This window comes from Anabrus simplex, chromosome 1, assembly GCF_040414725.1.
Source record: "Anabrus simplex isolate iqAnaSimp1 chromosome 1, ASM4041472v1, whole genome shotgun sequence".
NCBI classification, from domain to species: Eukaryota; Metazoa; Arthropoda; class Insecta; order Orthoptera; family Tettigoniidae; genus Anabrus; species Anabrus simplex.
This window is the reverse complement of record NC_090265.1, coordinates 439,801,443-439,829,199: the sequence shown is the minus strand read 5'-3', so window position 1 is coordinate 439,829,199 and position 27,757 is coordinate 439,801,443. Positions and strand designations below refer to the sequence as shown.

Genomic DNA, 27,757 nt, shown 5'->3' with positions numbered 1-27,757 from the left:
ATACGGACCATGAAACTGATTTTATGTAACTCGATAGCTGCAGTCGCTTAAGCGCGGCCAGTATCCAGTATTCGGGAGATAGTAGGTTCGAACCCCACTGTCGGCAGCCCTGAAAATGGTTTTCCGTGGTTTCCCATTTTCACACCAGGCAAATGCTGGGGCTGTACCTTAATCAAGGCCACAGCCGCTTCCTTCCCACTCCTAGGCCTTCCTTGTCCCATCGTCGCCATAAGATCTATCTGTGTCGGTGCGGCGCAAAAAAAAAAAAAAAAAAAAAAAAAAAAAAAAAAAAAAAAAAAAAAAAAAAACACCTCAGAACTTGTTCAGTTTGTTTTTGAAGGAAGTGTAGGCGGTAAGAACCTTAGGGGTAGACCAAGGTATATGACAAGCAGATTAGATCAGATATAGGATGCAATAGTTACGTAGAAGTGAAAAGGTTAGCACAGCATAGGGCAGCATGGAGAGCTGCATCAAACCAGTCTATGAACTGATGACTCAAACAACAACAACAACAATAATGTTGGTTTGTTTTATTGTATGTAAACACAGTGTTTCATATTAGTCTTTATATTATTGTTTACTATGTTTTATTGTATTGACTCTGTTTTAGTTTGTGTTTGTATATTTTAATGTGTTTTTAAAAGTATTCATTTGCATGATATATTATTGCATTTCAAGGCAATGTTTTATTCTACCATAACATATCATCTATCATTTTACGGAAAATAAGGCATTGCGAATTAGGTCCACTGATTATTGTAAACCCACAGTCATTGTTCATCATCATTTGTTTTAAATTCTAGTCAGTAAATACATTTTAAAATTTGAATTATCATATCATGTCATCCACCTCGTACCATTAGGGGCCGATAACCTAGATGTTAGGCTCCTTTAAACAACAAGCATCGTCATCATCACCACCACTGCTCCTGAGAAGCTACCCCTGAGAAGTTATTCCCTTTTATTCATATGACCCAGTTGAGTTCCAGTTGTCTTCCTCTTATTGAATTCCATGCTTTCATCTTTCTTATGTAACCTTCCTTGATTACCATATGTTCTCTTCTGATCTTGTTACGTACCAGGTATTCAATGCCTTAGGAAACTTTTCATTATTTCATGGCCCTTCTTTCTATGGTTCTTTTTTGTTCTGAAAGGCCAGATTTTTTCCTCTTTTTCCTTCGGGTAATGTGACAAGGTGATAGTGTTCTACACATTTATATATGAGCTACTTACAGAAATCATTTTATGCAGTCTGTTACTAATTTGTTGAATCAGAGGAATGAAAAATTAGAAAAAATATTCATTCATGAAATGCGTGGAGATTGCCATGATTGATTTGTTTGCAAGAAGAAAGAAACTATGATGAGAAGTGGTTCTATCTGTTTTCGTTGATTTGTTTGATGTATGTGGTTGAAGAGAAATTCTATTTTTGACATTTACTATCCTAATATCTTACATTGGCCATGTAATATATTTAATCAGTGTTATAATGTGTACTGGCGTAATGTATTGTCTATTTATCTCATTCAGACATCATTGATGACCTGTCTTGATTAAAAAAAAGAACTGATTAGAATCAGTTGTTAAGATAGTTTCAAAGCTTATGGTATTCCAGGTCTTTGATTTCTCCTTGCAGTTGTGTACTGTACTGAATTGCATTACATAAAACTGCGAGTGGACTACCCTAGGTCTGGGGTAAGAAAATACCAATAATTGTATGGATACAATATTGCAGAAGCAGTAGAACTAGTAGAACCATTCCAGTTAATCAACTGTTGACTTGATCTAGTAGCAATCCCTTGCAATAAATATGAAAATATAATACAGCCTGACTTGTTTTCTTTAATCATTACATGAGGTTGTTATGATAATGTTGTTACATTTTAGGACCTTGAACCATTTGGTTGTCATTCCTGTGTTCTGATGGTCATAGATGACTGATATATTCTGTATTTATTATAAATTTTTTGGAAGTATATAGTTGCCTTACTTCTAAAAACCTCTGTCTGGATTTTACCGAAAATAAGGTTATGCCTTCTTTATTTCCATTATGGATGTACATTATGCTTCGAGATAATGAAACCCTGTATGTCTAGCAGTTTTGGATTCCTAGGACATAGAAGAACAAGTGTATGTTTTGGTCCGTAAATACTCTTACGTTGGTGAAACGGCAGGTTGTACTTGAATGCACCAGCAGAATATGTCACAATATTCAGAACAAAATGACTGACCCTTAAATCATATGTCTTTTAAGGATCATAGCGCACTGCTGTTGTAAAGGCAGAAGATTGAAGAGTGAACAATGTAAAATGCATTCAGTTCAAACCAGGGAGAACTGTTCAGGTCGATATGGAATTTTCATATAAATTGTTTCATTTGTTACAGTTTTTCAACAGAGTGCTGTATATACTTCCAGAAAGTGCTGTCTTAACAGTAATAGTATTATAGTTATTCATTGCTCTACTGTCTTCATTTTCTATTCCTATTTCCAAGTGTAAAAATTTTCCTGTTATAATCAGAACAAAATACATCAACTTTTCTGGTAGTGAAAGATGTATATTTTATATTTAGGCCTAACAACTTTGTGATACTTCTTACCATTGGTAAACAAGATTTGTAAACAAGTCAAATGAACATAGTGTGCTGTGATTATACTTAATAGAAATTTGGACATGGTTTAGACAAACCAATATTCGTCAGATTTGATAATTAATTTGAACCAAACCCCATGGCATAACATCTCCGAAGGGCCATGGCCTACCAAGCAACCGCTGCTCAGCCCGAAGGCCTGCTGATTATGGGGGTCGTGTGGTCAGCACAGTGAATTTTCTTGGCCGTTATTCTTGGTTTCCTAGACTGAATTAATTTTGACAGTCAACTAATATTTAATAGGGGATAGACTACAAATTTTAACGAAGTATTACAGTGCTTTACAAATAGTCATAAAGAAGTCTGTTAATCCTAGTTTTAACTATTGTCACATACATACAGTAGATGTATTAATATTTATCAGCAAGAATGAAGAACGATAGATTCATAAAAACTTTAACTAAATTTTAATGAACTATTTGTTAAAACGTATATCTTGTTATAACTCCTCCACCACCATGTTTTACTGTATGTTTGTCCGATAAGTTTTAAGGTTTTATTAATGTTTATTAAGCTGAAGATGGCCTGAATAAGGTCTGAAACTAGTACGGAATAAAGTATATTCATGTAAATAGAATTGTGTTGATCAGGAGGGACAATCTTTTCAATTGTTCTTTGTCATTGTCTCATAAGAACTTGTAGGCCTGCATCTGAATAAACTGGTAAGGATTGCAACATAACTTGTAAGCCAAACATTTTAATTTTTTACAAGTTTGTGACTAAATATTTACAAGATGATGACTATATCAGTAATTTTGAAAGTAGTTCCTTACGGCAATGCATGAAAGACTTTGTCAAGGAAAAGTATGATGCAGGGAAAATATTTTTTTGCTCTCCTGATAAATTTGCTGAATTGGACTTACAAGGTTTTAGACGTAAGGTAAGAGGATATGTAATAATGTCGTATGGCTTTTAGTGCCGGGATATCCCAGGACGGGTTTGACTCGCCAGGTGCAGGTCTTTCTATTTGACACCCGTAGGCGACCTGCGTGTCGTGATGAAGATGAAATGATGATGAAGACAACACATACACCCAGCCCCCGTGCCATTGGAATTGACCAATTAAGGTTAAAATCCTCGACCCGGCCGGGAATCAAGCCCGGGACCCTCTAAACCGAAGGCCAGTACGCTGACCGTTCAGCCAATGAGTCGGACAGAGGATATGTAGCTGTGATAATTATGAGTAGGCTAGGTAGCGGTACTGTAAAATTTGTAATGAGCTACCATCCCAACTTTTACTTGGTGCATGTGTTTGAAAAATAGTGATACACACATTCAGGAACGATTGTGGTGCACATTTTAATGTGCTCACTTACGAAGTTTCTGCTGACACAGTTCTCTCAAGCTCTCTTTAACATGCCACGCAGATACTGTGATTTCATTTTTGGTACAATTTGATCTTAATGTTAATCTAGACAAAAAGTTCACTAGATGCAGGTATGGTGACCATGCTGGGCAATTTATAAATTTACATTACTGGAAGAGGAGAGAACGGAAGGTCCAAGTGACAAGAAGATACGAGCTCCGTGGTCCTCAGTAAGCCCAAATGACAAAGAAGAAAGGAGAAGAATAACTATCACAGAAAGACTAAAGACTGCTTTCCTTGAAAGAGCCAGAGCTGTTTCAGAATCATTCCTAAATGCAGGAAGCAAAGTAAAGACAAGTAACTCTTTCACCTATTCACTTGGTGTCATTAAATGTTCGTTCAGTCTTCAGCCCTAAGGCTGGTTGGATCCTCAACAGCTCTGCCATCAGCTGTCGTAGATGGCCTAGGCATCACTGAAGAGGCGTACTAGGGAAATGAGGAGTGAGGTAGTTTCCCGTTGCTTTCCTCACTGAGCCAGAAGTTGCTATTACATATCAGTCTGCCATGCCCACTGAAATGCATGCACCAACTGACCCTATGAGCAACATTTTCATACCATTCATAGCAGGGACTGGATGCAGAAGGAATGACATTACTAGCACCGCTCATTCCTCAGTCAATTTCATATAGTCAAATCCAAGGATAAGACAGAGACAGATCAATGAAAGTAACAAAATTGCTCTAGCCCGTACCAGAAGACATAGTGCACTAGGTCCTGCCAGCAAATGCACGTCATTAAATGGTCTGAAACAAATTAAGTGGACTTGGAGGACATGTATTCCTTCATTTTCTGGCTGTGAGCCAGCTTTCTTTCCTCCGTCGACACGGGTCTGCTGGTCCCTGTGTTCTTCTTACTTGTAAGTGACGTTAGAAATATTCCCCGCTGAGAACACATCTGACAACAAACAGAATGCGTCATCTTAATTCTGCAATTAACTGAATGAACTTGCCACATCTAAATGGAGGAAGAGGACCGTGAGGAGACAAAAATCTTATGAAGATACTTCCACTCAAAGTGAGATTAAAATCTATTCGCAGCTGTCTGTTATGCTGGGGATAAGTTTACTCCACTCAATCTTAAAAGCATGTCGACTCCTCCTCCAAAATTAGCCAACACAAACCAATTAGGTCTACAGCAAGTGTGGAAGCAGAAAGTGGTGGCGGTGATTATTGTTTTATAGGAGGAAGTACAACTAATCAGAGAGAGAGAATGGAAGAGATCTGACACTTCGAAAAATGAAGTTATTGGCCAACGGAAGACAAGAGCCATGAAAGGCACGAACATGAAAAACTCCCCAGGCCGTGCAACCTAATACCACCGGGGCTGCAAATGAACAAGAGTTGCCCAAGAGAGGTCAGATAGGATAGATGAAGGTGAGGAGCCTGGCACAAGTAAGTGGAAGCAGTCCCAGGACTCAGCTCAGGGCCTATGGTCACCAACCCACACACCCCCTGTGGGTGGGAGGACGCAGACGAAGAATACACCCACGGTATCCCCTGCCTGTCATAAGAGGTGACCAAAAGGGGCCCCAGGGGTTCTCAACTTGGGAGTGTGGGTTGGCGACCACGGGGCCCTTAGCCGAGTCCTGGCTGCTTCCACTTACTTGTGCCAGACTCCTCACTTTCGTCTATCTTGTCCGACCCCCCTTGGTCAACTCTTGTTCTTTTCTGACCCCAACTGTATTAGAGCATTCGAGGCCAGGGAGTCTCTCATTTTCACGCCCTTCATGGCCCTTGCCTTTCTTTGTCCGTTACTGCATTTTTCGAAGTGACGTATCCCTTCTTTTATCTTTTTTCTCTCTGTCTACCCCCTGTGGGTGGGGGATGCAGACGAAGAATACACCCACCGTATCCCCTGCCTGTTGTGAGAGGCGACTAAAAGGGGCGACCAAGGGATGATTGAATTAGAACATGAAACTACTTTTGATTAGTACCATCATGCGGGGAAACCATGGGTTGCCTTGACTTGCGAGTAGTACCACTATATTAGGTACACAATAGGTTTGTAATTAGTAGCAGCAGAGAGGGGTTCACTGTAGGTTTCCAGTACCCGTGATTAGTACCATTGTGGGAAAAACCACGAGTCTGGGCGTTGCCTCTGATTAGTACCACTATATGAGCGACACCGTGGGTCTGTGTTGCTTGTGATTAGTGCCCACTATATGAGGAACACTACGGGAATACCGGCGCTCATGATTAGTACACGTAGATGAACACCATCGGCTTGCGTTGCCTATGAGTGGCGCCATTATGTGAGAAACACCATAGGTCTGTGTTACCTGTACAATGTGCAATACTTTTTGGTTGTACCATCATGTGTGGAACACCGTGAGTCTACCCTACTTTTGATTAGTACCCCAACATGGCAAATACCATGGTTCTACTTTACTAGCGACGTGTACCATTATGAGGGGCCGTTGACCTGGATTTTGGACCCCTTTAGAAACAAGCATCATCATCATCAGTTAGAAAGATTCTCGCAGCCAACGTTAGCGAACACCTCACACTAGTCCCAAGGATTTCTAACTCCAATTGTGCCATAATCTGCTCCATCCATCTCTGGTTTGCTGGAACTCTCCCTACTTTCAAGTTTATAGTTACTCTTTAACGAGTCCACATTGGTGTCCTACGTTGTATACGATTAATTTTACTGCTAGCGTGTAAATACGGACTAGTTCAACTTGTATTTCCTTCTGGCAATGTGTTGGCTCTCCTACAGAATTCCTAACTACTGAAGTTCACGTCATTTTAACCTTAGTTTCGTCGCCATGCGCCTTTTAACTAGTTCAGTTTGACTCGTACTATTCAATAAACTCTATTTCAACTTTTGTTTTGCTCAATTTAAGAACTCCATAGTCAATAATTAATCCACGCTTCACGCATTGACATATATTTTAAGATCCACTATATCTATATCTTTTTACTTTAACAACCTCATGTTTGTTTTAACTTTACAGACTACCATCGTTCAATGTATTCCACTACAAATACTTGCTGTTAATCTGTACATATTGTTACAATTTCAAGTCTAATGTTATAATTTTACTTTTTATTATGGCATTGTCACTCTTTTAACAATTTTTATCATTCAGCTCAGGGCCCTGACGTAATCTTTGTAAATTAAGGCTGATGATGTTCGCTATGTCGAACGAAACATGTTCCATTATTTAAGACACCTCATGATTATTTTATAATTCAATGAGTAATGTATTGTATTGAGTAGGTGGTTGTTATTAAAAGGATTTTATAATTTTAAGTAAGAGCCTTGTACGGTCTCTGCCTTGCTGTTTCTATTAAACGTTTTTCTTCTTCTGCCTCCCAGAATGCTTTTCACGCTTCCTTAATCTTGATTTTGTATTCTCTCCTCAGCTTACCATAGCGGTCCAAGCCATCCACTGATCGAGTTATTATGGCTTTATGCATGGCATTGATGGCTTTCCCTCTGGCTTCGTAACATTCCTTGTTGAACTATGGTTTAGCTCTGCAATTTGCGTTGTCTACTGTGTGAGTGGTCTTTAGGATGAGTCCTCCTATCCATGATGCTGCTTCATTGAGATTCTCTCCTTGTAGCAATGTTGTTATTGTGCTAGTGTTGATACTGCCAAGTGCTGATATGTTTGCCTTTCTGCTTAGCTTAATTCAGTTTTTTGGTCTCTTTTTTTACTGTGTTCTTTACTTGTAGCAATGCTGCTACTGGCAGGTGCTTCCGTTCCACTTCCAGCATGATGTTTTGTTCTAGTAGTTTAAGTTTGGAGTTCACAAATATGAGGTAAATGGTGCTTGTGCCGTTATGACAAAAGTAAGTGTGAGTTGTTTTGTTATTGACAAGTGCGAAACCTTCCTCTTACAAGTAGTTCAAGACATCTGTCGTTTTTCGTTCAGGTTCAGGTCTTCTGCCAGTATGACTGGGTCGTCCTGGGTGGTAGCATCCAAGCACTGAATTATTTTTTCTATGACATTTACTGCTGTGAGCTCCGATTGAAAGTACACACATATAAGAACGCAGATAGTGGTCCTTACTACTAGGGAATGTCTTAATTTGTGGGAAATTGAGAAGGGCGAGAAAATTTCTGTGATGAGATGTGATGCCGCCCTTGGGTCTGCCCATTGGGCCTTGCTCTGCCATAGTATTGATAGCTTAATGCATGTTTATTGTGTTCCAGTCTTTTGTAAGGAAGGTTTCCATCAGGAACACTATATAGTAAAGCTCGAAGAAATTATCTGGGACTTGCGCTACTGCTGTGCTAAGACCTTCAATATTCCAGTTTAGTGTCTTTATTTTGAGTTTACTGAGATTTATGTTACAGCCAGGTGCCTTTGTGTTTCTTGCTCCGGAAAAGGTACTGTCTCACCTGCACTCCCGCTGGCCATCGGTCTGACTGTAGGTCTTATTCACGGCAACCAACAGGCACCTCGAGTCTGAAGGCCTTTAAGCGGTCTTTTGTTTGCAGCTCATCTGTCCTGTTATTCCCTGTTCATGGAGGTGTCAAATGATTTTCTCCTTTGAGGTATCTTGATGGAGTTTTCCCCACATACAGCCATGCAGATCTATCTCCTGCTCGGAGCCCCGAACCTGTTGGGCGCATCATGCCTATCATGAATGGTCGTGCATTGTTCCCTGTATCTTCTCCTCTGCGCTTTCATTTTCGTCTTTATTTTCTCCATCCGCCAGTAGGGGTTTGGCAGTTTTTGTTGAACTTCTCTCTTTAGGACTGGTCGCTTCCACCAGTGGGGGCATGACGGTTCTCGTTCTATTCCCCTCTCTACGACTGGCCGCCTCCGGATGTGTAATTTCCTGTCTCTGGTGGTGTTCCGATACCTCAACATTATTGTTTTTACCAGCTGGTGTTGCATTTTCCTTCGTGCGTCGGATATTTCTTGTTACAGTCTCTGGCGCATAACTTTTTTTTCTTTATTACTCTGTTCCATGAATTTTGGTTTGGTTTTCCCTTATTTTGCAGAGTTGATGTTTACTTCCGGTTTTGAACAAAGGGTCTTAATGACTGTCCCAGGTGAATTTCTTAAAATACGTTCTTCATTCAGTTTGTCTAGTTCTGCTGTTATATAATTTAATTTCTTATTTATGTCTGATTTTATGCACTCTTTCTTTCTGATTAGTCTTTCCTGCTTTATATAAAAGGAAGTTCTGTTCACAGTGGTCACATGGTCACACAACCACATTAATTTCAATCTCTTTTTCTTTGTGTCCTTTAAAGCCTTGAACTGACCTTGTTGTAGTTCAGCACATATTTGGTGGTCCCACGTGGGACAGGTTTTATCACATTCGACAGCTGTTTCGGATTCTTCCATTTTCTTGTCACAGATGGGGCAAACGTCTAATTTCTCAGTCTTCTGTTTATTCTCCATGGGCTTCGGTATGAATGGAGGCTGATGTCTGACATGACATCTACCAAGCGGTGACTAGTAAGATGATATTCAATATGGCTGACCTCCTTCCTATGTTGACGTATGAATATTTGACTACCTTAATTACAAATCACTAAGTAATAGGTAATGATAACACCACTATTACTTACTCTGCCACTGTATTCAGATTTTAATTCAATTTTAATTTCATGTCATTCACCAGAAACAACTAATTAATGATCATATTTACACAGCACTTCACTAACACGTCTGTTTGTCACCTCAATGTGTATTTGTCCAATTTGTCAGAAATTTGGCCTCAAATATAAGGTAATGATATTGTAAACAGAGGTATTAGCACATTTGATTCTCTTTGTGTTAAGGCCTTCATCTCTGCCCTCCTTCCTTTTCATATGGATCGCAAAAATCCAATATAAAAACCAAGTATCAGGTTAATATTCAAATAGTACACATAGAGACAGATGTACAAAGCCTTTAAAACATTGCTGAGATCCCCATAGCACTGCTCATAGGTGGGGGCTGTAGAACACATCCACAGTATCCCCCACCTGTAGTAAAAGGTGACTGAAAGCGGGATGCAGGGTATCAGCTTAGGGGCGTGGATTGGCTACCAAGGTTCCTCAAGCTGAGCCCTAATCTTTCCTGTTCAACCTCCATTGGTCAGGTTTTGTTCTCTTCCAACCCCAGCAATATTAGTTTTGCGAGAGGAAGTCTTTCATTTTCATACCCTTCATGGCCCTTCCCTTTTTTTTTTGCCCCTACCTTCATTTTTTGAAGTGTCAGACTTTTTTCCATTTACTTCTTTGTTAGTGTTAGGAGGGGTTGATTGCCCAGTTGTCTTAAAACAATAATCACCACTACCATCTTCATAGCAACTCAATGCAGATAGTTATTAGTTCTTGGACTTATTTTCACACAACTACCACTGATATTTCCTGTATTTTCCACTGTATCGGAAAATGGTACAGAACATAAGATTGTAAATAAGCTTTTAAATAAATGTTCTCACAAGCCACTTTCCTGTAAAACCAACTTATGTTTCAGGCCCCCTCTAAACCCCTCCCTCCTGTTGAATTATTTTGAACATTACTTAGCTAAGATTCTGATAGCACTTATTCATTTTCCTATGATGCTGTAACAGACAGACAAATGCAAAAAACTTAAATTGAACCTGACCTAAGCTATTATTTGTCCTCTTTAGCATAAAAACCTAGTATCAGGTTAATACGAGGGCAAGTCAGTAAGATCTGCAATTTTGCTCTAATTTTCTTTAGGTTGGCTGTATGGTGTTGTGTACTCACCAACCGTTAGGTGGCTATGTTGTCTACATCTATGGTAGGTTTCATTGTTATCAGATCAGCACAGCTTGCTCTGTTGAGATGTAAAGATGGTCACACCACTCTCTCTTTGCACCAAAGAAGAACAGCGTTCTTTAATCGGGTTTTTGTGATCTATTAACTGTGTTGACACTGAAAAAATGGCATCTTATGAAAAATAACAACATAAAGTATAAGACGTTCAATCCTGGCTCAGTCCACTGGTATTTGAGAGCTCAAATATTTCAGTCTTGTGCAGCTTCAAAAAATATACAAGTAATTAAATGGCCATAAAACCAACCTATCTGCCTAGAAATGGTTAGTGTGCTGGCCTTTGAACACGGGGTCCCCGGTTCGATTCCCAGCAGGGTCGGGAATTTTAACCATAATTGGTTAATTTCGCTGGCACGGGGGTTGGGTGTATGTGTCGCCTTTATCATAATTTCATCCTCATCACGACGCGCAGGTCGCCTATGGGAGTCAAATCAAAATACCTGCATCTGGCGAGCCCAACGTGTCCTCGTACACTCCCGGCACTAAAAGCCATGCGCCATTTAATTTCATTTTACCTGCCTAGAGTGAGAGATTCGTCTGTATGTATATATATACTTTTAATACGAAGGCAAGTCAATAGGAATCTATTAGTCTATTAGTCTCTCAAAGAATAACTATCAATTTTTTTACAGGTATGATATAGTGTTCTATATGTAACTTTTCCAGTTTCAACAAACTAATAAGGCTTATTATACTCCACACTGCTTTACTTCTAATTGACGATTTGGCCTGTTATGGCTTTGTCGGGTGGTTGTGCGCTAACATAGACATCCAACCAATCCCAAGCTGCCATTCATATCGACTTATATTGACGGAGGGCGATCTCGAAACCTAGTTGCCAACTCTAATATTTACATTCACCACGTGGTTAACCCATCTCGCTCAGCCTGTATGGTATTCAGTACAGTTTGCTATCTTTTGCATTTTTTCTTCAGTAATTAGTGTATTTCATATCAGTCTTTATCTGTCTAGCATAGTACAGTTTAGCATAGCATAAGTTAGTACAATACAGGTTTAATAGTTCATTGTATAAAAATAGTTGAAGTTTTAATTGCAATCGTGTACTGGTTAGTTACTAAGCAGTTTACTGTTACCTAGGTGGAAAACCTGTTAGCCGAAGTTGTGGCGAATGTCAGTGCCGATGACTGGAGGAAGGTTGTGCGCCATATACAAGCAATAATACATGAGGCGTGGTAAAATGAAGGTGTAATGGAGAACTGCATCGAAAGTTTAATAATATCTTTGAGAGCTGGTGATAGTGACTGATTCATTGATGGAGGGTTCCAGTGACTCTAAGATCAGTGGAGTGTTCCCTTTGTAGCCCATAACCTCCTTCCTTTGCCAGCCATTAGCGATGAGTGATGTGTTATTTCCTCATTGTCTTTTATTTTTAATAATATATTCTCTCTTTTAGTGTCGGATGATGTTAGTAAGTGTAGTTTTGTGAATTTGTTTTCAATCCATATTCATTAGCTTTCCTGAGAAGGGTATTACATTTTACGAGGACTGTTTGCCGCCGCCGTATTGCATCAGCTGTTCTTGCGGTAGTAGCATGCTGGCAACAGAGGGAAGGTGATGCTCATGTGTTTTGCAAAACATCAATTTAGAAGTAAAGCTGTGCGGAGCATAGTTCTCACTTCTCTTTTTCTCTTAGAATCATCTTATTTTATTTATGCCGATTTGTTCTGTATTAATTAATAGCCTAAACAGTTCACTTAAATGACAAGTTTTTGGTATGTTTCAGCTTTAGGAGATGCAGACAAGGATTTGGTCCGTGCACCAGGAATGGGGCGTATCACTGGGAGTGCATCCATCGAAACCTTGGTTCGTGTTGGAATCGAGAAAGAAAACGGTTTGGCACCCGATAGCAAGATGGTTGTTCTCCACGACTTTACTCCATGTGTTGATGATGAGTTGGAAGTAAAAAGAGGACAGGTATTGTGAAATGTTATTTGATTTGACGTTTAACCTCACTTTCAAAATAATTTTGCTATAAAAGGCCGAAAGTCACCAATAGTAGCCTTTTACAGTGAGTAGCTGTTTGTTAGAATCAGGAGTGGGGGTGGATTAGTCAGTGTGCAGCTACATCACCTTAAGTGAGTTTAGTGCCACTGAACTCTATACTACTACTTGCTAGTGAGTGGAACACTCACCCTCAACAATCCATGTTATACATATTTATTCATTTTGTTTGAATCTCGATTTTTGTATTGTGTTTTTAGCTTGTCAAATTCTTAGAATTCTTACAATTAATTACCCAGACTGAGTTATTATTTACATTTTTATGGGCAGTTTTTTTTTTTTACATTATGGGTGATGAAAAGCAAATAGCCAATTTTGGCTTGAAGAGGAAACGGACCACAAAAGGAATAAGTTTCAGGACGGTAACAGTTCTTCAGATGATTCTGAGGAAGATGCTATTGGAAATAGTGACCACAATAGCGAAAGTGAACAATCTGCTGAAGAAAGGGAAGATGAAGAAACTGCCGTTAACTTAGGGCCTTATTACAATGGCCGTGACAAGCCAGTGCAATAGAAAATACACCCACCAAATCGACGCAGACCAAGGAGAAACATCGTAATTCACCTTCCAGGAGTGACACGAGAAGCCAGGAATTCAAAGACAATTACTGAAGTATGGAACCTATTTTTTTCCTGTGTCGGTTCTTCAAGAAATAACCCCCCACACAAATGCATGGCTGATAAAAATTAAAGCAAAGTACAGGCATGAATCAGACATGGTTGATAAAAATCTAGAAGAAATTAAAGCCCTTATTGGATTGCTTTATCTGGCTGGGATGAATGAAATTCCCATGTAAACAAGTTAGATTTGTGGGCATATGATGCAAATGCACCTGAAATAAATCGTCTCATCATGAGATACAGATGATTTTACAGTATTTATTGCATAGAGCCCTTTGCTTTGATGATGAAATCACAAGACAAAGGAGGAAAGCAGTTCACCAACTGGCACCCATAAGGAAGGTATTTGATGGATTTGTGCAGAGATGTTTGAATAACTACAGCGTAGGGGAATATATGACACTGGATGAAATGTTAGTCTTTTCGAGGATGGTGTTCTTTCCGGCAATACAAGGCAGCAAAATATGGTTTGAAGATGTTTCCTGTAGTAGATGCCAGAATGTTTTATACACACATTATTGAAGTGTATTTTGGAAATCAACCAGAGGGACATTTTCATTTGGATAATGCACAAAGTTCTGTTGTGAAGAGCATGACTTTACTAATTTGAGGCTCTGTTCGGAACGTGACAATGGACAATTGGTTCTCCTCTGCGCCTGTTGCAAACGAGTTGGTTACTCAAAATAATTTGACGGTTGTAGCAACATTGAAGAATAGCAAGCGGGAATTACCTTTAGAAACTGTAAACACTAGGCAAAGGCCTACTTACAGTAGTCTCTTTGCATTTGGTGAAAACGCAATGGTCGTGTCTTATGATCCTAAGAAATTCTGAATGTCATCCTTTTATCAATGTTGCATGATTCTGATGAGATTGAAGAAGCTTCCGGGGATCTAAAAGAACCTATTGTTGTGACTTTTTTTTAACCTTACCAAAGGTCGATGGCATGAAGTCTGATTACTCGGTTGCAAAAATCTCATTTCTGTGGCCTCTTCGAATATTTTTTTCTCTTATTGGCATTGGTGGGATAAATTCACAAATCATTCTGAGTTTCAATACTGGAGAAAAGCTCTCAGGAAGAAAATACCTGAAAACCGTGGGTCTAGATCTCGTAGACACACATGACTGTAAGAGCCTCGTACAACGGTCTGAAAAATGATCTGTGACTTAAAATTAGAAAGCATCTTGGAATAAAATATGGGGTGCCAGTAACATTGCAGCGCGTGAAAACTGGTGAAAGGGAAAAATGAGGTGTAAAATGTTTATTGCCCATTTGTGGAGAGCACACAGTAACAATCTGTCATCTGGGCAGTAGCAACAATGAGGCAGCCACAGAAAATAGTGACTGAATGAGACAGCTGGATCTTAGAGAAATGGGACTTTGAGAAACTACTGATAGTTAGTTTTTAGCTTAGATAAGTGGTAATATTTATTTTATTTTTCCTTTTTTAAATGAACATTGTGTAATAGGTCATTTGTAAAAGTATTAACACAAAATTGCCACTATTAATCATAGACAAATATGACGTTGAAACAGTAGTATGTTTTATTGTTAAGTCTAAAATGTTTGTTTGTAGTTCAGTTCTATTGTTTATTAGCTGACGTACCCGTGTTTCGCTACAGAATTCTACATTGTATACAGAGTTCTAGGTTAGGTAGTGTACACCTTGTGAGTAAGATTGTATTGAACTGCATAGCTCGTAACGTTACCATAGAAACACAACGGGGAAGTTACCAAATATATTTTCTTATGTAATGATTGGGTTCGGGAATTTTCATTGTAATGGTAGGCTCTCTTGCCTACCATCAGTCGCAGTCAAGTTGGGGAGTTTTCATTATAATGGCAGATACTCACTCTCCACCTGCTTTGTTACATCCTCAGAAAGAATGTCTTAGTGGTTTTCCCAACTGAAATCAACATAGGTCATTACAGTGACGCTAGTAGGAATGTCGCGATTAAAAGCAATGCTATCATATGAAATACTTGATTAAATGAAAAACCACACATTTTCTCACTTTTAAGTATTTTCTGTGGCTGCCCCATTGTTGCCACTGCCCAGATGACAGATTATTACTGTGTGCTCTCCACAAATGGGCAATAAACATTTTACACCTCATTTCTCCCTTTCACCAGTTCTCGCTTACTACGCTGCTGATCTAACGGTCCAAAGTTCCACCCCAGACAACTGTGAGCCATGAACACTCTTTAATCTTGTCTGGGGGGGGGGTGAATAGTGTAGAGTCTCAGGGCAAAATCTATGCCCTTTTACTCATCTGTTTAACTGCTCAAGCTGGTTCGACGTATACGTGTATGGACCTACAAAACATAAGTCAGGAGCGGTTTGAGGTATACCTGTACGGACTAGGCTAGCGATGGTGGAGATATACATCTGTGTGCCATCTGTTGGTTGCCAACATCAATTTCTATCAAGGCTTGCAGCACAGGGTATTTTTCTATGCAGGGGAGCGTCTTCTACCTTAATACGTCATTGTGTTGGCGTAAAAAGAATTTGTCTTATCAATGTTGATCAGTGTAAACAACATGGCAGCGTCTTTGCATGGTCTGTATTTATCTAATGCAGCTCTCGAATTCATGTTAGGTGAAAGTAGTTATGAGAATGATTCAAATGATAATGAAAGTGTTGGTGATGATGACTATGCACAGCAGGAAATTACGTGTGATGTAAATAACGATAGTAATATCAGCGAGTGCTCACCTGAATGAATGATCGTTGGCACCTGTTGATTCAAATTTTCCTCCAACAAAAATACCTTTCATGGGTAACTGTGGCCCAACTAATGTAAGTACGAGTGTTTTGGGATCTTTTTTTATTGTATTTTGATGAAGTATGAGTGGGCGATATTGTTAGAGAGACCAACAGATATGGCGAAAGAAAAAGGTCCAGGGAAAAGCCGTCTCTTGAATCACTTGTCCTAAATGAGACAGTAGAAAGAAGTAACAAGGGAAGAAATGTACGTAGTTCTCGGCGTCTTCTTATGGGTATAAATCAGAAGCCAACACTCATATCGTATTTTAGTAGGGATCCCTTTCTTGAAACCTCAATTTTCCCTCAGACCATAACCCTCAATAGATTTGAACTAATCTTGAAATTTCATGCTTCAAAAAAATTCCACACCCAACTGGATTTCTAAGAAGGTAATTAGGCCTGTTTTTACTTTGCAAGCAAGGTGCCACCTTTTTGTATGTAGATACTACATCTACATGATTTGAACTACATATTCACTTAATTTAAACAAAATCGGACAAGTACCAGGCAAGTTGGCTGTGCGGTTAGGGGCCCACAGCTGTGAGCTTGCATCCAGGAGATAGTGGATTTGAATCCCACTGTCGGCAGCCCTGAAGATGGTTTTCCATGGTTTCCCATTTTCACACCAGGCAAATGCTGGGGCTGTACCTTAATTAAGGCCACGGCTGCTTCCTTCCCACTTCTTGCCCTTTCCTATCTCATCGTCGCCATAAGACCTGTCGGTGTTGGTGCGATGTAAAGCCGTTGGCAAAAAAAAAAAATCGGACAAGTCACTAAGAAGTTACAGCAATGTTTGTGACAGCATGTAAAACTGCAATATTTTTCTAAAATTTATTACTGCTGTAAGGTACAACTTGGCCAAGTTTTAATACCGGCTTGAAGGTTTAATAGGAGTACCCGATGAGTCGGAAAATCTCAATTCATTATACTGGCGGGGGAAAAATCACATGACTTGGAGGCAGATTTTTCCTTCATTCAGAGGAATAAAATTTATGAAAAGTAGTGAAGAAGAAGAAGAAGCTTTTCTTAAGAAACATCTCTTTTCGGGGATGAATTTTGAGTTATTTAGTAAATTGTGGTGCTATAATTTGGAATAGGCCAAAATTGTAATTCTAGACCAGGTCCGTTAAGTGTGCACACTGATCATTCCTATCAGCGTGTCAAATTAGGGATGGAATAGCTGGAATGTTATGATTGAACCAGTGTGTTATGTACTAGCAGTATCAGAAAATGTATGAACCAGAGGAATGGCATGCTGAAGAAGAAAGTTATATAACTCCCCAGCTATTTCCCGCCAATCTTCAGGCAGGCTGTTATACTTGGTACGCAGTAGTAATCCCATCTATCGGAGATGAGTGGCAGCATAAGAGACAAAGAATATCACAAAATACAATGGTCAATGTAATGTTGTTGATCAATTTTATGAGCTCCCGATATTGTAGACCTTCACATTGAGTTTTCTTCCGACTCTGAAATATCATTCTTATCATAGTTGGTACGGTTAAACTGAATAAAACATAAAAGATTGGAAATTGTATTCTCTATAACTTTTGTTATGTAATACTTTGTGATAGGACCAATAACATAGGCATTTAAAAGTTAACTTTTAGGCACCTTCCCCTAAACTACCATTTCATCCAGGGTGAACAAAATTGTTTATAGAACAGACTGTAGTTTCTTATTCCCCGACTCTATATACAGATTTTCTTTAAATTGTTTACCGGTATCCATTTTCTCGTGGCTCGGCATTGATATAGACTTAGCAACAAACAAACAAAAATTAATATCTCTGTTATCATAGCCAGTACAGTAAAAATGTATAAAACATAAATGATCGGAAATTTAATTCTATATAACTAATAATGTAAATATTTGGGAATTAAATTTTAGGCCTTTTCCTAAACTACCATTTCACTCAGCGTGAATAAAATGATTTATAGCCTAGATTGTAGCAGTTCATTCCCCGAATTGACATACTGATTTTCATTAAATTCTCTTCAGCCGTTTTCTCGTGATGCGCGTACTTACATAAATACATACATACAGACATTATGGAAAAGTAAAAAATTGCATTTTCTTGTTACTGTGGACATGACCGATACAGAAATACCATTCTTTTTATATTCTGAGCAATGTACACACAAAACTCTTATTTTATACAGTAAACCAAATAAAATAATAAGCGAGTTATTTCACCTTTTCAATACAAATTAAATAGTGTTTATTATTTAAACATTTAATGGGACTAGTTTCGACCTATTTAAAGGAAATCTCCAGCCATATCATGTGTAGAACAAAGTATTTGAAACACAGTTGTTTTAAAGAAAGTCTTAAAACCTATAAGTTTAACGCTATGAAAAACTCTTTATAGAATTTCCTGAAAACACGCTTGTTGTAAGAAATTATTAATAAATTGGTAGTTTCCCTTCCTTCTCCTTGTACGTTATAAGTTCATTTAACATTTACGTACCAAGCTCGATAGCTGCAGTCGCTTAAGTGCGGCCAGTATTCAGTATTCGGGAGATAGTGGGTTCGAACCCCGCTGTCAGCAGCCCTAAAGATGGTTTTCCGTGGTTTCCCATTTTCACATCAGGCAAATGCTGGGCCTGTTCCTTAATTAAGGCCATGGCTGCTTCCTTCCCACTCCTAGCCCTTTCCTGTCCCAACATCGCCATAAGACCTATCCGTCTCGGTGCGATGTAAAGCAACTTGTAAAATTTTTTTTACATACTTCGTTGAAAAAGAAAGGTGTATTGTATTAAACACTTAATAAAAATAAATGAAAATAAAATAATTAAAAGGAAAACCCAAATGACAAATAACAAAGTAAAAATAGTTTCAACATTTTTCTTTCAACTTTTTCAACTCGACACTGACTTTGCTTCATTCATACTCGTTTCATATATGCGACTGCAATCTACCGGCTAATATATCATTGGAGTTGGTACAGAGAGGGGTGTGGTTATCAACCTTAAAGATTTTTTTTTAATAATCTGAATTTATTGATTATTGAAAGCAAGTTGATATCACCTTCGTACAGCAGCATGGAAGTGTTGTGGCTGGTTAGCAACTCCGAGTCCTGAGATGGCGCCGGATATGGCCTGGGCGGGGACCACGCCTGCTTGGATGAGAAGTTCTAGAATTTCTTGAAGTTCTGGACCTTCTTGAAGTTCTGGAATGTCTCGAAGTTCTGGAATGTTCCAAAGTTCTGGATGCACACGTTCAGAGTTCGATTTGAGATGTGATTCATATGTGAGTTTTCTGCACGGCACTCCACACATTCATGGCACTGTTTAAACAGATACAACCTTTCAATGATTGTTACTACACTCTTAACATTGAATCGAAAACGTCCTGCAATAATCACTCGGGGAATAGGATGATTTTGAAAAGCTTACAGTAAATCAGAATGTTCTGTAGAATTACAGTCACCACAGTTCTTAACGCATAGTTTCTGAAGATTTAGAACACATTGACACATTGGCAATGAACTGAATAAATGAAATAACACTCTGAAACTGTTTCGTCAGGAGGCAAAGCGATTAATGATGTTTGAAAAAAAAAGTCTAATTTCATAAATTATGGATTCACTCAAAATGCTGGAAAGTTCTATGCTTTCTGGGAACGTGACATGCGTATTCTGAGTTATCACAGTTTTTAATGAGGATAAGAATCTAAACACAAGTCCCGATGCTGCACTTGAAAAGTATTGAATACTTTTACAATTAAACGTAATGTTTGAACGTCCCTAAGTTTCAAAATTCTTCACAGAATGTAAATTCGAGGGGCACTTGGAAAAAAAAAGTCATATCGTTCACACGAAAGTTTATGTTGGTAGGATATAAGTTCAACCTACACGTTCGGAAAATTTTTATGTTCACGAAAATACAAGTTCGAATAAGTTTGAAACATAAGTTCCAACGTGGTACACAGCACTCATGAAATTTCTAAGTTCTTTCAATCATCGTCGGATAACCAAGTCCCAACGCGGCACTTCAAGAAAATGACAAAGTCCCTCTGTGGCACTTTAAGAAAATAACAAAGTCCAATTTGACACTCGAAGAATATGACAAAGTTCCTATGTCACTTTAAGAAAATAACAAAGTCCAATGTGACACTCGAAGAATATGACAAAGTTCCTATGTCACTTTAAGAAAATAACAAAGTCCAATGTGACACTTGAAGAATATGACAAAGTCCCAACATGACACCTTGAGAAAATAACGAAGTTCCAACACTTGGATTTCGAAGACTTTTCAACTATAAGTTCGGCACACACAATGCTCCTCACGTCACCCGTGTCGCAGAGACGGTGGAGCGACAGATACTGAATTTGTAGGTCGGGTGGTCCTCCTTTTATACCCGTTCGCGTGGAAGTGTCTAGAACCCGGGTATTATCTACCCTTATATCTGCTAAAGTATTCGGTGGATTTCCCTGAAATCTTGACAGATTGCACCCATAGTAATGGTTTTTATGATGGCATTGTCGAAATAGCGATAGTTTAGCGCAAAATAGACTTTTGCGGGTAAGCTAGGACATTACCTAGGGAGCGGATTTTTATGTAATTACATATATTTTTTGCGTAAGTTTTAACGCAACTTACGAAGTTCATTATTCCTATTGTGCATCCCCAAGTGTAAAAACTGAATCTTATTTCACATAAGAACACATATTTTCACATTTTTTAAATGTAAATACATATTTTAAGAAAATATATAATAAGCACATAAATCGGCAATATTTGTTGATCAATAAAATTTTAAATGCTTCTGTGTTATAAAACAATGCTCATATTTTCATTTTACGATTACGGAATTGTTTTTAACAGTGTATTTAACATAATGTATCAATGCTTCGGCTATTTATGGACTTCTCTCCATAAGTTCTAAAACTTGCAGGTCACTGGCTACGTCGTTACATTTAGACAGCGATTTGATTTGCTGCACAAGATGTTTCTTTGCATGATATCATTCCAACTGTCTATGAGTCAGCCCTCTCGGGTTTTGTTTATAGAATATCAGCAAAAGGCAATCACGGAGAGATAAGGTGACGTAATTCCGTTACGACATGGGAGACTCGGAAGAATATTGCCCCACCATTTGGTAGTGGAATTTCATCACTCCTAAGAGTAAGGTTAGCTGTTCGGGTCCATATATCATTCCCGTGGTCTTGTGATTTTGTATGGATTTGTAAGAAATATTTCCTTCAGTGCCGCTGCTATTCTTTTTATTGAAACAGTGATTCACCATAAATGCGTGTGTCGTAACCTGCAAAATAATGACAAAAGGGAAGTCGAGTACAAGGTCGCGTCTTCAACAATATGTAGTGGAATTTAAAAGCATTTTCACTACCGATGGAGTAGTATTTATTTTGCCAACCGTGTGGTAAAACAGTTCGTGCAGATCAACGTTCTCAAGTAATCCAGCATTTGTCTGGAAATAAGCATACTGAGGCTGCTTTGCGTGTGCGTTCGCGACAATTACTAATAGCTGAACCAGCTACTTCAAATGCAGGCCCATCTAAATATTCCCAGTATTATTTAGATGTGTGCAGAGCATTTGTTTGCGCCGACATTCCTCTTGGTAAAATAAATAATCCAGGACTGAGAAATTTCCTAACAAAGTACATTAATTTTGAGCCTCCAGACGAATCCACATTAAGGAAAAACTATCTCCCAAAATGTTACGAAGAAACTTTACAGAGAATTCGGGCAGTATGTGATAGCAAAAAACTGTGGGTGAGCATTGACGAAACCACTGATTCAAGTGGCAGAAAAGTAGGAAATGTTGTAGTTGGTGTGTTGAAGAATGACAAAACTACTTGCGAACATTCTTATTTGCTAGCGTGTAAAGAAATGCTTGCTGCAAACCATGTCACTGTAGCGAGGTTATTCAATGAAGCCATGCATTTACTTTGGCCAAAAGGTATAAAATACGACCATGTATTGCTTTTCCTTACTGACAGTGCAGCTTACATGAAAAAGGTAGCTGAAGGCCTTCCTGTGAGCTTTCCGAAAATGATACACGTAATTTGCGTTGTTCATGCTCTACACAGGTTATGTGAAACTGTGCGGGCTCAGTATCCTCAAGTGGATAAATTAGTGTCTAATGGCACAAAGTCTTCGTAAAAGCACCCTCAAGAATCGATCTCTTTAAAGAGAAAAACCCGGATCTTGCGCTTCCTCCTCTGCCTATTGTTACACGGTGGGGTACCTGGCTTAGCACTGTGGTATACTACGCAGACAATTTCGAAAGTTTTGCATCCGTTGTGAACGTGCTAGATAAAAACGACGCGTCGTTAATTGAGATTCTTCAAGAGATACTAAAAGACAGCTCTTTGAAAAATGATTTGGCGTTTATATCTGCCAATCTAAGCTTCTTGTGTAAAACTATAGACATACTTGAAAACTCCACTAACCTGTTGTCCGAAACAGTGAAGGAAGTGCGCGCTGTTGAAAATAAATTAGATTCACTCCCGGCTTCGCAGGTACAGGGACTGTTAAAGGTCAAATATAAAAATTTGTTCAGGAAAAACAGAGGATTTCAAACAATGTGCCAAATTTCTAATGTATTAGAGGGTGCTCATGTTGGCGAAATTGATGGCGTTATTGTTGGTGACATTCCTCTCTTTAACTATGCTCGTCTTACTTCCTCTGATGTGGAGCGATCGTTTTTGCAGTATAAGGTGTTCTTTAGAGATAATCGGCATGCATTTATGATGGACAATACGGAGATGACCTTTGTTGTTCACTGCAATTCTGAGACTACTTCTAGCAACTAATATTCCAGCGTGTGATGGGTGAGTACGAACTGGTACTATTTTGTCAAAGATGATAGGTTGCTTTTGCCATATTTAAACAAAACATTACCTTAAAAAAATAACCATTTATAATATCTACTCTGGCATATCAAAAATTAATATACCATACAGCACGTTTCCATACACAGACATCATTTTGCCTTAAGGAACACGTTTGGTAGCACCATATTCTAATACAAAACATTATACTTATTTACTTCGTGGGTGCGACTAGTTATGTGATATTTAAAGGAAAATAATTTCAATTTTTTATCACATATTTTAAAGTTTTTCAGCACATAAAAAATAAATATTTTTCACATTTTTAGCACATAAAAATCCGCTCCCGAGACATTACCATATATGGTCAGGTATAGCGTGCTCAAGGAGGTCACGTCACTCGCTGCGTACGTCATTGAGTTCGGCGGGTTGCATACCTTCCACCTCGCGCGAAATTCAATAAACGTACTTCGGACTTCTCTCGTAGCGGCGTTCCCGGTTCATGTCCCCTCCTCTCAGGGTAAAGAAAATTCGATATGGATTTTCTTTATGCTTCCTTCTCGAAGTATATTTTTAAGCTGGAAGCATTATATATGCCTTCGGTGGTTCCATCTAGTTTATCCACTATGTACGCGCCATTGGTGAGGTTTACTCCAATTTTATAAGGTCATATAAACAATGGGCAAAACTTTGCATAGACTCTTTTTTCAGGGTGCGATACCGCTGGATTGCGAATGAGTACAAGATCGCCGACCTGCAATGGTTGTCTAAAAGCACGACGTCGTTGTCTTCTCTCCCTAAGCTGTGCTGCATGTCTTAGCTTGCCTAAGGCATTTCCTATCCTAGTTTGTTGGTTAATGTCCACCTCAGGGGGAGCGTGTAACCATTGGTCCCATGGTCGGTCAGGTGTTAAGCCTCTATGAAGTCTTAGTGGAATGTCCTGAGTTGATTCGTGAGTCGTAGAGTTTAAGATTTCCTGCATGATTGGAAGTACCTCTATCCATTTCCAATGTTGGGATCCACAGTAGATTCGACAGAACTTTGCGATTTCTCGCATTACCCTCTCGGCAGGGTTGGCCTCGGGGTGTCGTATCGAATTCATGATATGTCGTATTTGCATGTCTTCCAATGCTACTCGAAACTCGTCAGATGTAAACTGAGTCATGTGGTCAGTCAAGAGGAACTCAGGCTTCCCGACCTCTGGAATAATATTTCTGTTGAGTCGCCTTAGGATATTAGCAGTGGTGAATCTTTGTATAGGCAAAAGCATCGTGTATTTTGAGAATACGTCAACTACCACAACGATGTGCCTATTGCCTCGAGTTGCCTTGGGCAAAGGGCCGTAGATGTCTAAAGCCAACACCTTTCGTGGTTGCTCTGGGATGATTGGTCTAGGAATCTCTCATAGTAGCCGGTTGTTAGGCTTAAGCCTCTGACATAGATCGCAAGTTCTGATGACCTTGCGGACATCCCGTCTCATATATTCCCAAGTGAATTTCTCCTGAATAATGCTGGTGACTTTATCTGTGCCAGCATGTCCTGTAATAGAATGGCAGTGCCAAATTATTGCAGAGCGTAATTTAGGTGGGGCATAGATCCTGCTCTTAGTTTTTGCCCGATCTACATATTTGCATACGAGTCCACCGTAGTAGCAAAATTATTTAGCTAGTTGACAGATATAAGGGTATTCATTATTGTCAGCAGGAATTGATCCTTTAAAGTATCTGATGAGCTCATGGGTTTTCCTATCCCTTCCTTGCATCTGGAGAAGGTAGCAAAGCTTCCTTAGAAATTCATCATCATCATCATTCAGTACTTCAATGGGCTGGACCGTTATTTCTTCCATGGGATTGCGACTTAAGGAGTCCGCAAGTGTGTTCTTTCTTCCAGGCCGTTGTACAACAGTAATATTAAACTGCTGAATGAACAGCTCCCATCTGGTCACTCTCTCACTGGTAAGGTCTGATGACATAAACGTGAGGGCCTTATGATCGGTGTACACTGTAACTGGGTATCCGAAAACAATCTTTCACCAGTACTGTAACGAATAAACAATTGCTAATGTCTCCACTTCCGTCATGGTGTATGCCTTCTCATGAGGCTTGAGTTTTCTACTCATGAAAGAAATGAAGAATCTGGAGTTGGGATTAGCTGGGTCAACTTGATACAGTACTGCCCCAATTCCAATCGTACTAGCATCACATTCGATGTTGAACGACCATTCAAAGTTCGGATATGACAATATAACACAATTGCTAAGCATTTCCTTGGTGGCTAGGAATGATTGTTCGCAATCCTCTGTCCACTTCCATCGATTATTCTTTCGCAACAACTGTTGCAACGCAGCTACCGTTTCTGTATACTTCGGGCAATGCTGGGAAAAGAACTGACAAAGGCCTAAAAATTGTCGGACCTGTTTAATCCGAATCGGCTTTGGAAAGTTCAAAATACATTCAATTTTTGCTCGGTTGGGCTTAATGCCATCTCCGCTAATCACGTGGCCAAGGAACAGAACTTCTGTTTTAAAAAATTGGCTCTTCTTCACATTTATTTTGAAATTCTTGGCTTCTAGTTCTTTTCAATACTTTATGGACATCTTTTCGATGTTGCTCTAATGTTTCAGAGGCGATCAGGATGTCATCGACGTAAATAGTGGTTATGGACTTCACCTCCTCAGATAGTTGATTTTCTAACGCCCTAATCAATACGGCTCCTGAATTTTGAATTCCAAATGGAAGTCGATTAAAGGCGTATGTGATGTTGTCAAAAATGAAGCCTGTAAACACTTTACTCTCATCGTCCAGCACGATGTGAAAGTAAGAGGAAGTCATATCCAATAGAGTGAAGTATTTCTTCCCATAAAATTATCGGATAATGTCTCTAAGTAAAGGTGGGTGGTCGTACTCCATGACTAACCTCTCATTTAAGATCCTAGCATCCAAACATACCCGTAGACTACCGATGGATTTTCGGACTATAGCCAAAGGGTTGATGTAGGGTGTGACGCACTTTGATATTATCCCATCTTGCTCCATCTGTTGGATGAGCGCTCTCGCTTCGGCTCTATACTTCTCCGGCATAGGATAGGGATGTTTTTTATATGTGGAAGTATCTTTGACATCCAGATGATATTTAAAATCTCAGATCTCTCCGGGTTTGTCATTGAATATTTCTGGATAAGTCTCGAAGATTTCCTTGACTGAATCCGCAACATCTTTGTTGGCCACTGGGTCTTCAATCACACTGATCATGGAGCTGACATAGTCTGGACCGTCGTCGTACATCTCATCTATCAGGGGTACATCTTCGACGGGTCCCACTTCTTGTATGTAGGATGCTAAATGGTTCATCGGGATCACCCTCTTCATCTCCGACTGGCGCAGCATCGCTATTTCTACCATCGAATTCTTCTTGTGGGGTATCTATCCCTTGTATCCGACCATCGTCTCCTTCGATCAGCTGTAATTCTACAGGGTCAATGTTATAGAATGTAATGACGTTTGCCATGTAATCAATCACTCCTCCATATTTGATGAGGAAATCAGATCCAAGGATAACATCAAATTTCATCTGAGAGATTACTAGAAAGACGTGCTCAAATTGAACATGTCCCACGACGAATTCCATAACAGTCTGTAATTTACATTTAATGCACTTATCTGGAACAATCCCTTTGATCCTAAGTTGGGAAACAGGCATCACAAGTACATCATGTCTTTTCTTTATGGCTTCTAAGAGTCTAGCTGAAATGAGGGAGGCTTGAGCTCCTGAATCTACCAACGACATAACTGTAATGTTGCCAACCCTGATGGTGATTACTGGCAGGCTACGTTGGATTCTTGGCCTAGACTGTGTTATGTTTTCATGGAGTAGTTCCGAGTCCTCTACGTGCCAATAATGTACCTGAGTTATGCAGAGCAGCTCTTCCCTCCTTCCGTTTTCAGGCAATCTTTCTAAGAGAACATTGGAGTTTTTTTTTTTTGCACCCATTGTGTTAGGGTTCGGGGCGGGCGTTTCGTTTTTCCTACCAGCGGATTCCTGATACTCTAATGAAGTGGCTCCTCCTTGATCCTCACCTTTCCACTGTTCTTTCAAGTACTCTTGAGTATCTCGCCATCGTCTATTCAATTCATCTCGATAAGAAACCCTATCCTCTACTTGTTGGTCCTCTGTTGGCTTCTTCCACGTTGATCTATTTTGATACAGCATTTTCCCTTGGTCCGACCGTCCCTTATACCCTCGATATCGGGTAGGTGTGTTTCGTCGAGTAGGTAGTTCCTTTCTGATTTCCGGGTCAGGACGTCCCTGTGTCACAATAGCGACAGGACTGGTAGTCATTTCTTTAGTCTTATCCCTTTAGGTAAAGATTGAGCATGGGCTGTGTCTAACCTACGAAGTATCCCATCCATTTGTTCTAGAGATTGTATATTAGCAGCTACCAGAATCTCCTGGACTTGGGCTGGGAATTGTAGCATGATCGCTTGGATCAACTCTTGTTCAGGCAATGGTGGGTCCAAAAATTGCATCTTCTTAAGTTGCCCGGTGAAATAATCTGAGTAACGGGAAGTGTTTATAGAAGTATTTTCCTTTTTAGCATATAGCTGTAATTTAATTAAATGTTGCATCTCTGAATTCCAAAAACGTTTCAGTAGAGCTTCTTTGAACTCAGAATAAGTGTTAAAGCAAGATTTAAAAGCGGAATACCATGATAGAGCGTGTTCCTCTAGCAACTTGGAAGCGACACGGAGCTGTCGATCGGGACCGATTTTATTCTCT

General features: G+C 39.3%; 1 protein-coding gene across 8 annotated transcripts in view; it reads left to right on the top strand.

Annotated features, from left to right (window-relative positions):
• Positions 1-27,757, top strand: part of Dlish (Dachs ligand with SH3s) — a 206,694-nt gene that overhangs the window by 25,397 nt on the left and 153,540 nt on the right. For all 8 annotated transcript variants that reach the window (XR_011017519.1, XR_011017520.1, XR_011017518.1 and 5 more), the window contains exon 2: positions 12,518-12,708. Coding sequence is in view for 5 of the 8 variants with exons in the window: in XM_067135166.2 (XP_066991267.1) it covers positions 12,518-12,708 (191 nt within the window). In the remaining 3 variants the exon portion in view is untranslated. The remainder of the gene's footprint in view (positions 1-12,517; positions 12,709-27,757) is intronic.